Source organism: Xiphophorus maculatus, chromosome 12 (assembly GCF_002775205.1).
Source record: "Xiphophorus maculatus strain JP 163 A chromosome 12, X_maculatus-5.0-male, whole genome shotgun sequence".
Lineage (NCBI taxonomy): Eukaryota > Metazoa > Chordata > Actinopteri > Cyprinodontiformes > Poeciliidae > Xiphophorus > Xiphophorus maculatus.
Genome location: NC_036454.1, coordinates 17,427,499 through 17,444,658, shown reverse-complemented (window position 1 = coordinate 17,444,658; position 17,160 = coordinate 17,427,499). Strand labels below are relative to the sequence as shown.

Below are 17,160 nucleotides of genomic sequence, written 5' to 3'. Positions count from 1 at the left end.
AACCAAACAAGTGATCAAAACTGGAGTTGAAATATAAGGATTTCTTTTAAAATTAGCAAACAGGTTCCAAGTAAAGACATCCTTCCTTTGTGAACACACACCCCAACACGCCCACACATACAAACATATAAATAAACCTGGAAATTTGCTGATGTAGCACCAGGTGCAAATGATGAATAGTTAAAGTGCCATCACAGCAAAATGAGGAAAATAAGGAGTCTACACATGTTCAGCTAGGACAAGTGTTGCTTTTCTTGCAAAACTTTATTAAACTTAAAAAAATAAAAAAATAAAAACTCTCCAGGCTCACACTGCCTGCGTAATGTCTTCTATTTAAACCTCCCATTACTCAATATCTAGATCTATTTTAGACTAATGATCAAGTTTTTTTCATTAAGGGCAACACAAAATGCTGGCTATGGTAATGACATCAGAGAGCTTAATAACTATTTCATTGCTTTTCTTTCTGCTGACTTGCTCTTTTAACCCCCCCCCCCCCCCCTCTATTTTTACTGCTTGCAGTCCCTGCAGCTTGTTGAGGAGTTGGCAGCAGCCTGTTTGCAGCAACAGAGATGTATTTAGTGTAAAAGTCTGTCAGTGGGGATGCTCACACATGGACACAGTTAATAAGGACAGAGCTGCTAAAGATTCAACCTCAAGCCTCATCTGTCTGACCGTTCGTCTGTGGAGTGTCCCACTTTCAGTATTTACTTTCTCACACTCCTGGGGACCCCCACTCTGCAGCCCACTGTTTGTCTCTGCCTTGCCTACAGATTGTCTCTTTATGACTGGCCCTGCTGCAGCCTCTGCGCCTCAAGATGAGATTGTCATGGGTATTATTGTTATGGTTATTGTGATCTTTTGTGAATGACAATGAGGGTGAGAGCCATAGGGTGAAGATAGCGTTGGGCTAGGCTTAAGAGAATAGGATAAAGATATGGTAAACAAATGGTGCTCTGCTGCACAGTTACACAACTGTAAGTCATTTGTTATTCTTCTTTGTTCCAGGTGCTGCATGCAATGTGAAATATATTTAGAAAAAAAAGATCCATTCAATATTTTCAAACAAATATGAACCCTAAATACCACACTGCTTGAACTCTAATATGAAGGAAGTTGCATACATTTATATATAATTTATTTTTGAAGTTACTGAAAACACAGAACAAAAATGTTTGTCAATATTTTATACTTCATAGTATTGATATGTATTCTTGAAATGCTTTCAAAAGAGACTTTAATCTCACAAAGCAAAATAAAAAGAGTACTATAAGTGACACATGCTTTATTTTTAGAAAATTTTTTAAAAATTATTTCATTCAACACACTTGGCATATAAAAGAAACATTTTGTGATTTTGGTCATATAGAATAATTAAAATCTTCATAAATGTTAATATTCGTAGATTGCTGCTTCTTTCTGAATGCTGAAATGTTCCATGTATACAGGTAAGTTAAAGATTTTTTAATATTTTGGTAGAGCTAAGTTTATAGTTATATTTTCTTTTACATGCATGGTACTTCTGGAAGGAAATAAAATTTACTTCTTGAGTGACCAAACCAGAGTCGCAACTTGAATCCGATGGAAAATCTGTGAAAGGAGCTAAAAATTAGGTCATGTCGCGTTCATCACCAAAAATAAATCATCCAGAAACCCGTGGAAACATGCAACTGGCATGTCAACAATTACAAGAAGGGTTTGTTTGATGTATTGCCCAAGATTTTTTCATTTATTTTGGAGAAGGGTATAAACAATTTAACATTAATTTATTAATGAAAGGTAAAGAAAAATGTTTTTTAATCAGTTGATATTCAATTTACATTGATTCAATTTACATTGTTCCAGAAAATAAATGAAACAGACAAGTAATAAAACAAACTTCTTAGTGGAAATTAATTCCAAATCTAAATATTGTAGAGTTGGGAACAATTTGGGGCTTAAGTAAACAACACTAAAGTTATCATGTCAAGCTGAATATATTTTTTGCTGTTTCATACATGCTTTTCCATACCATGAGCAGTTCCTTGATGCAGCAGCTGCCTTATTAGACTATAGATGGAGGTGAAAATGTTGAATCCAGAGAATGATACTTCGTTCCCTGAAATCTCCTGGGTCTAATGAACTCAGTTTATTACATCCATTTTGCTACCATTTCAAACCTGCATCTTAAAACCATGATTTTTTTCTTTCTAAAACAGGAATACCATATATTGCAATAACATTGTCTGTTTTTCATCCAACAATTTGAGTCAAAATTTGGTAGCGATCTGCATTATTTCTCTGTGCTTTGTTGTACGTCGACACTCTTAAAATCCATGAGCTACAAAGGAACAAATCTTGTTGAGCACATAAAGTTAGTCTTAAGGAGGCTTAATTGATCTCTACTGTTTTTTTCTTTGTTTACTTTATACTATTTGCCAAAAATAGGAAAAACAGGTTTCAGAGCTGACTAAACTGAATGACATTTATCTTCAGACAAAAGCTGTATTTCTAGGAGTTACATCATGAACATCACTGTAAAACCTGATGAACCCTCCCTGTATTATCAAAGACATAAAATAAACACTAGACCCTTGTTGGTATCCACCCTATTTTGCTTGGGCTCAGTAAGTCAGTCTATACTCTTTCCACTGGAAACTTCTCATTAACTGATCCAGTAATCATTTTGTTGACCTCCCGTTTGCTTACCACAGCTAATCCTGGCTGACATCATTCAAGCTGAACATCAAACAGACGTCCGAATGAAGCCAAAAACAAGATTAAAGAGCAAAACACACCATGATAAACACCCAAATGTAGACGCACTAATCTTTGATGCACATGCACCACAGGATCCTCCCAAGCAACCAACCCCACTGAGAAACTTCTACTAAAATGTGCCTTAAATACGCAGCATATTGACAGGCACCATGTTCAGATGCTAATTTATGACTGAAAACAAGAACAAGTTGAAAGGTCTCCAGAATGGCTGTTGTGGACAGAGGGCAAACAAAAATGGCTTTTTGCAAACTGAGCACTAACAGACATAGAACATGTCTTGAATAGTAACCAAGTGCATATTGAGTTGATAGCAATGCATTATCATTTAAATATTAGAGAGCAAGAAAACAGAGAAACAAATTTGAGCTTGGAAGTTAGAAAAGGTTCATTACCAACACAGAGATGGTTGCAGGTGCAGTAAAGCTGAGAAAATAAGGTTAAAATTTTCTGAAAACAAGTAAGAAAGAAAAGATTAGAGCTGGAGAGAGTTACACAGCACAATGAGTGAGAAAGTAAGAGGAGGTTGAGTCAGGCTAGAAAGAGAGGAGCATGAGGCGGCGGATGGCAGAGTGTGCGGTACTCACTCCAAAAGTGACGGTCTTGACTGGCATCCCTGTTGGCCCTCCACTGTCCCTTTCTTAAGTTTTCTGTTTCTCTCAGAAACACAGCTGTCTTTTCTGTGGCCCCCTGCGAGTGCTGCGATACAGGACACGCAGACCCCCATCCACCATAAACACACACACATTCATGGCCAGACAAATACACACACACTTGACTAGGCATGGTGGGTGGAGAGACAGGAGAGGGTGGGGGTTCAGTGGATGGGGGCCCAGGGGTTTATCTCTAGAGGAATGTTGCCTGTATCTAAAGACACACATTTAACACACAGCTTAAAAACAAGCAGGTCTCCCAATGAGGTCCTGAAGACATCCATGCCTCTTCTTTGCTATTTTTTTTTATATTTACTCATTCACCTAAAAGTTTTTCCCTGCTTTCTTCCTCTCCTACCTTTCTTCTACCTCCACGTCCCTCTAAACTTTCTCCCTCCTCTCTCCAGTCCCTCCTTCCCAGTGCATCACGCCCATCTCTGTGTCTCCTGTATGTTTTGTGACAGCCAGACAATCCATTTTTTCCACGGACCAGGTCGCACCAGAATGGTGAAGAGTTACTGTGGCGAATGGGTGTGGTTTTTCTTTTCTCTTTTTTTACCGTGCGGCTCTGCTTCAGTCAGTGAGGTGACTTACAGTGACAAAGCGCCTAGCAGTGGTGGTGGTGGTGAGGGGTTCCTGCCACCGCCCAGTTACAATAGGCCAGACACATGGGGTATGGATGGGGTGTGGGGAAGCCTCTCAAAAGGCCCTGCCTCTTTTAATAAACCGTCCGTCATTCCTCGCTTGAAAAGGCCCCTTTTCTCTGGCTCTCCCCTCCGCTCTCCCTCTCCTGGCTAAATGCTGGGAAAAGCACATCGCTGCCAAAACCATGCAGAGAGATAAATGCTAGCAGGAGAGAGAAAGGAGGAGGGGGGGGAAACAAAAAAAGAAAGCTATACACTACTCAATGCCACTAGGCCGTGCCCTGAGCAAAAACATCACGTGGGGATGACTGTCCTGTCCACAGCACTTAGTCTGGAGAGTGATGAGAGCTCAGCAAAGAAAGAGTGAGGAGCAGGGTACCATGGATGCTAATGTGCATGAAGAGATGACAAATTATCCTGTGGTCCTCAGTGAAAGGGGAAGAAAATCATGTCAAAAATGTCCTTTTGCTGACCCCGTTGAGATGAACTGAACTCGCAACAAAATATGGAAGGATATCCTAAAGTTAAAGTTAACGCATAACTTGTCTCCAAATGCAATTTATTTTCTTTGTGGAAAGACTTTGTTGTGGCTGCTGCTCTGGAAGTTGAATGAATCCAATGCTAAAATGAAAGGAGGTTCTGGCTCAGTACCATGACTCCTTCAATTAGCATCAGCAAGAGTCTTATGAGAAGTCCAGAAACCAAAACCTTACTTAGCATCACTGAGTGTGAAGGTGCTCAGCACAACTATGGAAGAAGTGAGGTGCCTTGCAAGTGAATTCTTTCCCCAAAAGCCTTTGCACATTTTGCCAATATTTGTGGTACAAGGCAGCCCTTCTTAGTAAATACTTTGTGGAACCACCTATTCATTACAATTACAGATGCATCTGGTTTAGTGTATGTCTGTATCAACTTTTCACATCTATTCATTCATTTTTGTGACACAGTTCGAGCTCAGATCGAATAGACTGTCCTTCAACATCAGTTTTAAAGTGATCACAGATGATCAAGTCACAGATTAAACGTAGCCGCCTCCCCAGGCCCAAGTCTTCCCATCCATCTTCCAGTTAACCAACATGTTTCTGTGTCTTGCAGAAGAAAAGAATCTCCACAGAATGATTTTGGCAGAATCTCATGTCCATATGACGATGGCGTTTTCAGGTTACGATGACGTGCTGCGTTAAGTTTTTCACACGTAGGAAAAAATTAATGTTCAATTTTGTGGTTATCTGAGCACCTTCTTACAGTTCTTTTTTTTTTGTACTTTCTACATGGTGTGTGTCAAGTTGAATGATTTAAAGTATATTGCTTTAATAAGGGGCCATTTATAGCTGTTCTGGTGGCAGCAGGTGGTAGAACAGGTTGGTCCAGATTTCCGATTCGAACCCTCCTCACTTACCCTCCCCAATGAGGAGGATAATTAGGTATCGTCTTTTATTATTTCCCCTGGAAGAGTAGAAATCTCCATTACGTTAGAGACTACAAATTTATGAATCCGTAAAAAGGAAAGGAAGAACAGAGAAATAGAATCACAAAAACAAGCAAAGGCAAGAAAGTAAAACCCTTTCCCCCTGAACATATCCTGTAGTTTTCTCTAGAGAATTAGGTGTGAGAAGCATTGAGCTGGACTAAATCTCCTGTCATTGTGAGGGTTTAAACTGTACAGTTCATCATGTATATTGTCAGAAAGGACAGCGATCAGAGCAGTTCAGATCATTATGGAGTCGGCCTTACTCTGGTTTTTAAGCGGGGATGATTTAGGTTTGATGCAGACTTGCCCTCTGCACACTGTGTCAAGCTGCCCTTGTTAGAATAAAAGCCTGTAGCCATCCACACATGCTGCTTGGGGTAGTTTATTGCCCATGACCCGATGGCTCAGAGAACAGAGAAAAAAAGGGAGAAAAATCAACACCAAAAGCTGTTAACCGCCTTTTTCCAACTTGTTTCTTGTCTATCCTCACACATCACTGCATTTTTAACTTTTTTTTTTTTTGACCAAAACTGTTGCGTTTATGTCAGCGGTTTCTAGTAAATGCCCTTCTGCTGGCACTGTGATGCTCTGCAGTTCTGTCCTGCAGCATCTTTGAGAAGCGTATAGGGCTGGGCCGATTATGCAGCTCTACTGCAAACCTTTCATTTGCACACATAAACACTCATTCTGTGCCTTATCCCGTCTTTCAGCTCCTCTTCAGAAGAAAACGTAAGTCTACTTGGCCCCAGAACTGCCATAGGAACCATTTAAATAAGCATTAAAAGAAGTGAGAATTAGAAACGCCTTCTCTCTGCAAACAGATTACATTTTATCTGTCAGAGCCCACAGGAGTCACACCTACAGATACACGATATCACGCACAGAGAACCTGCAAGTGTCTCTACAGAGACCTCAACGTAGCAAAGCCAGATAAACCTGTGAAAGACAAAAGCAGCAAGTTAGAAAAAAAATAAACTGATGAAGGTGAAGAGCAAGAAAGATGAAGGCAATAGAAAATGACAGCAGCAATACGTCAATCCGGGGCCAGACTCCCATTAATCTTCATAAGTGGAGAAGACAATAGGTGGATATGCAGAGTGAGGGAGGGTCAAAATCATACATAAGTCAATAGATTTTGTCACAGATTCCATAAATTAAAATAAGGAGTTTATACATCAGCAACATTTGTGCTGGTGTCTGGATCAGGCAGAACTCCTGCAGCTAAATCATAATTCAAGCAGTCTGGTTAATATATGCATAAAATATGAGGTTGTTGAAGACTTCAAATTGTACTCAGAAGAAATTAATGGTCACATAATTACAAAATACCAGCTGTATTAGGGCTCAGTGGGACATGATATACTTCGATTGTCCACAAAAAAATTAAACTGCATGAATAAAGCATAAGATTCAAAATGGAGCTAATTATTCTTCCATCCTCTCTTTGTTTTTTGTTGGAGGGACTTTGACTGTGAATATTTAGACCTACAATAATTTCTCTAAAATTGAGATACATATAAATGTCATTAAAATGTCACTGACATTCAGGTCAAATGGCAGAAATCCTTTTGTTTTATCTGTTATAGAGTCTGTCTAATACAGTGCGTGAATGTCTTTTAGAAAATGAAGGCACGTTCAGGAATGCATTTCTCCCAGTGCAACACAAGCCTGTAACTGAGCGAAGCAAAGAGGAGCCAGGTGGAAAACTGAAGAGAAAAACTGATTAATTCACAGCAAAGCAGAAAGTCTTGATGTCCTGTTCCCTGTAACTGTGATGATGGAGAAACAGTCCTGGAGAATGACCTGCGACTCAGGTGATGTATGGACAGTTTCTTCTGTTCTTTTCACAAATCTGTTGACGGCACGGCGGCAACTTCATCTGCTCAGCTTTGCTGACTCAAACTTTCTACTGCCACAACTCTTAAATAGCAGATAAATACATATTTTATGTGTCTGCAGTTTTTGCCCAGCCCATCAGACTTTCATATATGAGACTGACGTGTTTATAACGATGAGCAATTTAAGAAGATGCTCTTATCAATCTGTTCCAGCTCACCCTAAATAAAGTGTTCTAGGTATTTCTTCAATCATTTAATTAAATGAGATTATTTTAATGTTGCCTCACACACACACACACCCCAACATCCACCCACACACTCAGTCAGAGACAGCCTCTTTTCATTTCACACGCATTCACCTATGCTGTTCTGCATGCAGATGCAAACACACACTCGCCTGCATTCAACATACACACCTATGCAGCAACCTTTCATGTGCAAGCATACAGTTCTGGCAGCAGTATACTCAAACTGAATTTTGCTGCACATTTTGACAGGAGCAAAGATTGGTGCAAAAGTTACTCAAAGTGGGGTGGCTGAATTAAAAACTGGAGAACAAATTCATTGTCTTGGAAATAAAAACCCTCCCCATTAAGACTCCAATAAGTGTTGCATTAATGTTCAACAGTGGATATAAAAAGTGTAAAAATCTAGGCTTGAATTAGAAGAGTTTGTGTTTTAGACCATGATAACATTTTTCAAAACATTTTTGGCCCAGTTGTTTTTAGAAATGGAGCACTAAAACAAAAGCATTTCCTTTCAATATAAAAAAAACAACATAATTTCTTGTTTAAGACCTTCCAAAGCCTTATGGGAGAGTATGATCTGGCCAGATGGAACAAAGAGTAAATTTGATGCGACAACACTGAACTTTACCAAAAGAACACCATACCCCATAGTGACACACGGTGGTGGCTGCATGATTTTCACATATTTGTTTCAGTGATCCATTATATTCAGATTTCTATCAGACTCCGGAAGGTTTTGAGTCCAAGCTGACTGAAATTTGAAACTGTAATTTTACCCACCTTTACAAAAAATAAATAATGACGCTGAAAAAAACTAAGCCCAGAGCATTATGCTTCCACCACCATCTTTCACTTGCAGAGTGGTTTTTGTTTAATGATTTGCTGCATTCTTACCAAAGATCCCTTCTGCTTACCAACACCTTTAGACAATGAGAACCTTTTTCTCCTTTTAAACTTCACTGCAAACTATGGCTTTTGCTAAAAGATGTAAATCTTGTTAGCTAAGCTGAATCTGATTTCAGATAATCATATTCATTATAACGGGCTGAAGATGTGAACTTGATAAGACTCACTACTGTCTCATAAGGTCCCTAAAACGTAATATATTTAGGATGTGCAGACTAAAGAAACCGGGTTTTGTTTTAAATTTTCTCCCAACAGAGTTGTTTTTTATCTGTATAGGTCAGGGAGCATTTTTAAAATGATTTATCATAGTCTCACTTTCTTTGCTTCAGAACACCTTCCAAAATGAACCTACACTATTTCCATTGCCATCCACTTTCCACTGATACATAATTACATCCTAAATCTTTATTTACAACATATTTATCACACTTTGTTGAAAAAAAAACTAGAAATTGCTGCATATAAAGATCTTTTACACCACATCTAACCTAGGTGGGCAATATATTCCTTTTTTGTTTTAATGAAGAATCCATATGTGTCTCACATGAGGACATGCAGCTTTCTTTCTCTGATCTCACTTTTGAATCATTTCTAAATGCTGCGCATATTAGTGCCTGAGTTAACAAGGGGATTCATTAAGACCTTTCTTTTGGGCCCTAGGTGGGTATCCTCTCAGGGTTCAGAAACTATTTCTGTTCCTGCGGCTGCATGGACCTTTCTAAACCTGCAGCATTGAACAGATCATCCATCAAATGAAGACGTTTCTTTATGCCTTGCAGTTTAACTGGCATTTTCTTTTGGAGTATACTTCCACCTTTACCATGCACTCCTGCGCATTCATCAATAACACATGCACATGCACGCATGCATGCACATAGCTCATCGCTCAGTCTCTCTCTTTTCATCCAGTGAACATTTGCACACAAAGAAAAACCCAAAGATGATATCCAAGGTGCCCCTGGATTTCAGTGGAAAAAGCAAAGCAAAGTAAAATAGCTGCTTTAAATTAAAAAAAAAAAAAAAACAGAAGATAAAGCTAATATTAATTAATCTTAACAATAAGTAACGTGTAAACCTATGAGTGAGAAAAGTGTAGTATATCAACAGGGAAAAGATTATTCATATTTGGAAAAGTAACCAAACAAAATGGAGTCATTAAACCGCTAATAGCTTCTTATTAAGTGAGATGATGATTAAACTGAATGAAAGTTGGAGTTTTTCTTTTAAATAGTGATGCTTTATTCTGGAATGACTTCCATTAATAAAAACATTTTATTTTTTCACAGTTCTTGTAATTGATTTCTAAATTTGAATGTCTATAAGAATGAAACACTGCGAGAGTAACTTTATTTATTCTTTCTCAAATGTAATCTCAAACCAAATCATTTTAAGGCATTATCTACTCAATATAATAAAGCTTGAATTTATAAGTATATTGGGATTTGTGAAATAAGCTTGTAGATCAAAATTGCTCCCATGTTGCATCTCTCTGCTGAAAAAAGCCACAAAAGATGAGTTAGTTTGTAAAGGGTCAGCAGGATGAGGAGCCCAGTTTTCATGAACTCTTACTAAAGTTGGTATAAAGCCAACTATGTCACTATTACAATAATACTCCATTCTCATATTGGCAGCAAACATTTAATCTGAATTTTGTAAAGCTGGTATCAGCAACCCTTAGAGAGAGAAAAAATTAGTTACAATATTTCAATATGGCGTGGCCTTTCACATGTAAATTGCCCTCTGCTCCCCTAGCCGAGACAAATTACAGCCAAATGCTGGTGGCTGGTTGTGAATGGGCTTCCTAATGTAGTCTGCATCTACAGTTGGCGGGGGAGCAGCTGCAACAGAAAAACTGAGACGAAGGAGAATTTATATGACAGAGCAGAGTGTGACAGTTTGCATTTTTTCCTCCCCAGACCGGGTCCACTGTGCAGACGCACTGTGACGAATGGGGCTCAGCTCCCAGAGCGTCTGTCTCTGAGGACTCACTGAGGGGTAATTAGAGCTGAGGGGTTATAAGGGTTATTCTCCAGGCCCCCTAAAACTATTGATGGTGGGGAAAGGGGACAAGACCTTTACACACACCTCTGACATCTCATTGATGTGAGACACAGGAGTGGGTGGAGCAGGGTTTGATGAAGCGTTATGTTTTCATATGAAATACATCAGCCCTCAGGGAAAGTCATGATTTGTTTTACTAGTTTAAAGCCACCAGTGAGTATAAAACCACTTGATGCTTTTGATTTCAGTTTAAAGATAGTTTCATCAAAACTCAGTGTTTTGTTACTTCAGAATGCCTGGTTTTATCTTGCTGGGATTTTGGATTTAAGTTTGGGATCACAAAGAATTGATATTTCCCCCCTGTTCAGTTTGAAACTGAATCATTAGTAGCAAATCTTAAAGATCCATTGGACCTTTTTTCAGACACTGTCATATTTCTGCAGCTCTTCCTGGACAATCGGTGGAGCTCTTTATTCAAAGAACACTTTTTAACTTTTTGCTCCACCGGAAAAAAAAATAATAAAAAAAATCTACATCAGTCAGTTCTCCAAAAAATGGTTATAATTTTTCAGCCACAGCTAAAAAGTAAAGAATGGGCCAATTTCAGAATTTAGATAAACTACGGTACATTATTTCCCACAGCTGTGATTCATTTAAATATCTCTCTCTAAAGCTAGCACATGTAAAAAAAAAAAACAGTTTGGCAACTGTGACATCTAATTTGGCAATTTGTGACATCTAAGCTGTTTATACTGTAAGTGGGATTTGAGGAATAAATGGGAAAGTATTGGTGTACGGTCCAAAAACATTGCTTCGGTTTCTACAGCTAAATGTCGCTGCATACAGACAGCTGGTCAGTGTGAAAGCTGCTATCTCTCATTACTGCACAGGACACACATATTCTGTAACAAGCAATCCAAATGATTCTAAAAGTATTTCAATGATTACAGTACCTCCATTATTAAAGTAATTGTGTGTGCAACATTATATTCAAATACGCATGTAAGTGTCGTTTGTAATTTTTAAGAACTTTGAATTTAAATAGGCTGTTCTTCAATGGAGGAACTTAAACTGTCTTGTGGTGATATTAAACACTATATTTGACAATGATGAGGATCTGTAAATAAAGAAAAGTGTTGCTTTTTACTTCTGAAATGAAGTTATGTTAGTGATACTTTTAATTTTGTCAAACCTTTATTAAACAGAACCCAAACTTTTCCCACCAAAAGCTGGAGGTCTTGACCCTCAAAGCTAAAAGCCACTGCAGTGTTGAGAATGCGCAGCCTGCTACCCAGGAGTCACCATCCAGACACAAGATAGATGAAGAGAGCATAAAATCTTTAAAACATTCTCAGTGACCAATGATGATCAAAAAAATCCTAAACTTTTATTTACAAGTCAGCATTTTAGTCCAGTTGACTTTGTGCTCAAAACTACAATTTTGCTTTGTCAAGTCGTGCATTTCATCCTGATCAAATTCTTTGATTTATTATTTGAAACAATTTAAAGACAGTTTGCAGACATTTTGAGCAACCTACAATCAAAAAAGGAAACATGTATAAAAACATTGTAAATATGCATGTATAATGTGACAAAAGTCAGATGATGTAGGTGACCTTCTTGAATAATTAATTAATGATCAGTGAATGTGTGCAAACTAGTGAAGTGAATTTATAAGTGCTTCACTTTGAACAGGAGTAAATTCATTTATATTCAGTATGAACAGAACTTTGTACTTCTTATAAGTGAAATCCTGCATAACACTCAATGGTAAGATAATGAGTATCTGTATGTATAGGTTATGTCTGGATAATTGTTGCTTAAACCTCTTTAAAGGGATTATTTTTTAAAGTCAGTCATATGAAAAGTGATTAAATTCCCAGAGTGGTGGACAGCTACCTACAAGTCAGACGAACTCTTTCTTCTCCCCTCCACATCCCTCAGTTTAGCTGACTTAAGTCATTTAAAACCAACTTAAAAATGTATAAGTCTGTGGTATACACCTATATTTAAGTTATTAACTATCCACCTTCAAAAATACTGGCAAAATTATCTCAGCTGAATTTAACTTCCATGTTATCAAGCCAAGTGCTGATAACATTCCTCCAGGCTTCTAGCTGCATACATTTGTTTCAGCAGCTGCAAGTCCTTATTCTACTTGAACTGTAATAGGATCAAAGATGAGAGCGTTCCTGTGGTTGTTTTGTTTTGGACTCATAATCAGCTGATCAGGTCGACTGCGTCAATCGACCTGATCATTTTGACTCGGCCACTTTGACTCGTTTATAGTAACACTAAGGTTTGTTTTTTCCCCTCATACTTCTGTCCAATCATGTAATTATTGCTGCCGATAACTATTTTAGTGTTTCCACTAATTTTTCTCTTTTTATGAAACCATATATATCCTGATATTTTGGTGCTAAGCTGTCACCTTCCTGAAGTAGCAGAAAGTTATTGCTGCTACAATAACTTCTATGCTTCGCTGTTTCTCTCCTAGATGAAGCCACTAAAGGAACAACAACTGCTATTAACTGTTTGTTAATTAATGTAGAAAGTAATCCTGGAGTAGCATGTCTATTTTTTCTATATCTACTCTGTGTTTAAAACAGTGAGATGGCTCCTCTCATCAAGCTGGGTTCTGCTTGGAGTTTGTTCCTGTTAAATGAGAATTGTTCCTTCCCACTTTCACCATGAGCTTGTTCAGCATGTGGCAAAGTCAGTGACCAAACCTAACCAGCTGGGCTTCATCAGGCATGTAACTTTTTGTCATTACAGACTGAAGTTTGATATGATGAAATTTGTTGTGAAGTGGTGCAACATAAACAAAATAATTTGAATTGTGAAAGTGTAGACACTTAAAATAAGCGAATGGAGTGTTGTATCCAACAGGCATAACATTTTCATTGCTAGTTGTTTAAGTTGCTAAATTCAACCTAATTTGTGACATCTAAATTTACGAGAACTATCGAGTTCAAAAACTAAAAACTATATTTGTCAATATTTCTGGACCGCAAAACTAACCTAAAAGTAAAAAGAAACAAAGCAAAAAAAATAAAAAAAAGTTCTAAGCCACATATTATTCAGATTTCTATCTCGAGAAAAAATACACTTTATTTGTTTTCTGATATAATGCAAATATAGATAAGCAACTTGCAGACTGAAGGATCTCCAGGCTTCACTGTTTGCTGGGGCTGAAAAAGTCAAGCAAGTGCGGCTGGGCTCTTTGGGACTGTGTCACCTTTTCTCTCCGTCTCTGTATTCTGGGCACAAACACGATGTTTGCAAGTCTCATCTGCCTCCCAGCATTCATTTAGCCCTTTCCAAAATGTCACAGAAGCAAACTGTCATGTAAATTATGTTATAGCCCTATAATTAAAGGATGATATGCATATTTGTAGTCCTGGCAGGTGAAAGAAAAATGAAAAAGTAGAAATATCACCTTTCAAGCATTCATACAGAAGATAAAACTGAATTCAACACAAAATCAATTGTTCAGTGCATTGGCATTCAAAGGCATCCAGGGGAAAGACTCCATATTGTTGTAAAGTACGTTCGGGGCTTTTGGAAGATGGTTTGCACTCTCGCTTTCCTTCCATTTGTATCTATTCTGTGTTAAATATGTTCCCCTCATCATCTTCACCCATTTTTTTAAGCAGGCTCTGCTCTTCCAAAAGCTTTGCTTAAGACAAACCCAATGATGCTCCAGAGTGATTGGGAGCAATATGGAGATCAGGAGATAAGGCTTAGGAATTTGGCTTGAGAGCAAAGGGAGGAGCTGGGATCTGAAGGGAAATCATGGTGGCAAGAGTCATCTGGGACAAGTTTCCCTGGGAGCTTTATTGGACTTAGATGATCTCTCCTCCAACAACTGACGCTGGATTCAAGATCATCTGTTGTACATGTGCAATAAAAACCCTTTGGTCAACCTATCCCAGACTGTTTAAACAGATAAAAACCGACAAAACACAGGCACAGCATGTGACAGGTTCATGGGATGTACGCACGGCCACAATACACAACACCGACACATCAAAGGCATGAGCAAAGGCAGGCATCAACATTACTCCACAGGGACGTCACAGTTAAACAGACGCAGACTGCAGCACAGACAGAAAGACAGACGGGCGTGCAAATCAAACTTTGTGCTAATAAACAGAGATAATGCATGCAGGAAGGAAACAAAGCATGCACACAAACTCACTGATAAAATAATCATCTCACAAACATAACCTTTCACTCTCCATCTCTTTCCCACAAACACTCTAAGTTGTGACTTAACCCTTAACACAAACACAGAATGACACAAGCATATTTTGTAAATCAGAAGAACCCACAGGAAATATACTTCAACTGTTGTCTTACACTAACTAATAATAACTACATGTAGCAAGAAACCGACATAGACAACACTTGCATCTACAAACTATACCTAGGTTAGAGTATATTTTACCCGTGGACTCTTTCCTTGCAATATGCTCGTCCATTTTGAGAAAACTCAAAGACATCAAAATAGATATTTACAATATACAAATAGACACTAATGTGTAATTATGTGAAACAAAAAAGAAAGAAAACGTACAAACCAAAAAAATAAATAAATTAAACTTAAAACTTAGCGAGTTAGTATGAAACTTCAAGCAAGGACGGGAACAAAGAAAAAGGTCCAGCCTGATCCCACGACACCTGACTGAATCAGCTCACAGCACAACAGCAACACTAGAAATTTAAAGGAACCAGAACTACAATACCAGAAGCAAAACACAACAAAAACAAGATAAAGATAAAAAAAACAACAACAACAGCAAAAGTGACACAAACTACAAGTGACAGGGTGATTATAGATACTTAATATATGAATATATATAAAGATACATATAAAGAGACAGGAAAATCCAGAGATACGTGTTGCTGGTATTTACTTCATCATCATAGTGCCATACTCCTTGGCCATCCGGCATCTCAGAGCTCACACTACTGTCCTGATCGATTAGCCAGCGATGCACGGCGTGGGCCTAAAAGGACACACGACATAGAGACAGAGCCCGGTTAATTGCAACAGGGAGCAGCAGCGATGAGGAGAAAGAAAAGAAAGAAGAGGAGAAAGCAGCAGTAGCAGGAGAGTGGACAGAGAGCAATGTTAAATGGTGGAGCAGATTCAGAGGAACAGGTGAAAATTAAAACAGAAACAGCAAAAATCAAGAGGAAGAACGAGCTAAAGAGCAGGAAAAGAAACCTTCCCAACCCTGTCCCACCCCATCATTACTTCCATCTGTCTAAAATAAGAACCCCCTGGTGGAAACATGGTAGCTTAAGATGGGCGGAATGGACACAATGGAGGACAACACGAGGACATGTGTTTGTTTTGTTTGTTTTTCTTGAGCTGTGTCACGTTGGGTGAACTGGGATTTCCTTCTACAAACCTTGCAACATTTAGATATCAATATAGTGTACTTACCTCAAATTTTCACAAAGAAACAAACAACTAGTTATGTGCAGCAAAAACTGCAACACATAGAAAATAACATTTGTCACATCATGGAAAGGGAACATACAGACACCAAATGACAAAGTCATAAATATTGTCAGAAATGTTTAAAAAAAAAGGCTGGAAAACAACTAAAACCTTTTAATATCAATAAAAGTTCAATTAGAAATGTCAGAGTGAAGTCAGAGGAAGCGCAGCAATGTAAAAAGCTATTTAAAATGAAGCTTTCTGTAATACTGAGTGTATCACTACTGTGATATTTTACACATAACTACTTGATAATGCAGTAACTTTATTGATCTGTGATACTTCCTATGATATATGAAGAAATGTCTGCAGTACGATCACCAGCTTGGTTGCACATTGCTGTGGGGTAGCATGCCATTTGTTTAAAGTCAGCCAACGTGTTTGTGTTGGTCATTGTTGCCAACAAAACACTCAAGCTGATCCCACAAGAGTTCAATGGCGTTGAGATACAGACAACAGGGGAGTCATTCCAGCCGCTCTTAGATTCTGGAGGTTGTATTTTGATAAACCACAAACTAAGGGCACATTTTCATCTTGGATGAAGAGTCAAAATATGACACTGCAACTGTTTCCAGAATTTCATCTGGATATTTCTATGCATTGAGATTTCCTATGATGATAAAGAGTCTTTTTTTTCCAGTGTGGGGAGATGCTGCCCCACACAATCACACAGTCTCCACCTAGAGATTTTTGGCATTTGGCAGAAAGAACTTGGCAAGTTTTTCATGGGTACAACCCACATATCTGACTCTGCTGCTCAACTCAAAACCTTTTGTGCAAAGTATGAATATTTTTACTTGGTATATTCTCCATTTGTTTGTATCAAGTAGATTTTACAGGGAAAACTCTGCATGGGTTTAAAAATGTGCCAGTATTCAAGTGTGAAAACAAAACAATGCTCTCTCACACACCCACCCAACAAGGATCACCCAAAATTTATCAGTATTTGACACCTGCATCTCCCACTTCTTCCTCCAGACAGACAAACAGCAAAGTCTGCTCCAACTCCCTCCTCTGTAATTCGGATCAAACTGCAGCCAGCTCCAGTACCGGTCACCCTAAAACACACACCCCGCCACGCGCTCACACACACCACCAGCTCCATCTGTTACTCTCAACTGTTGTTGTGT

The 17,160-nt window shown here is 38.4% G+C and overlaps 1 protein-coding gene across 11 annotated transcripts in view; it reads right to left on the bottom strand.

Annotated features, from left to right (window-relative positions):
• LOC102236976 (ankyrin-1-like) overlaps nt 1–17,160 on the bottom strand; it is a 100,496-nt gene that overhangs the window by 50,322 nt on the left and 33,014 nt on the right. For 7 of the 11 annotated variants that reach the window (XM_014468989.2, XM_023343549.1, XM_023343554.1 and 4 more), the window contains exon 2: nt 15,438–15,530. The exons of 2 other annotated variants lie outside the window; for them this stretch is intronic. In XM_014468989.2, coding sequence (XP_014324475.1) covers nt 15,438–15,530 — 93 coding nt within the window. Of the gene's footprint in view, nt 1–3,344; nt 3,524–15,437; nt 15,531–17,160 lie in introns of those variants that run through there. 2 more of the 11 variants (XM_023343556.1, XM_023343557.1) reach the window with 1 other exon arrangement.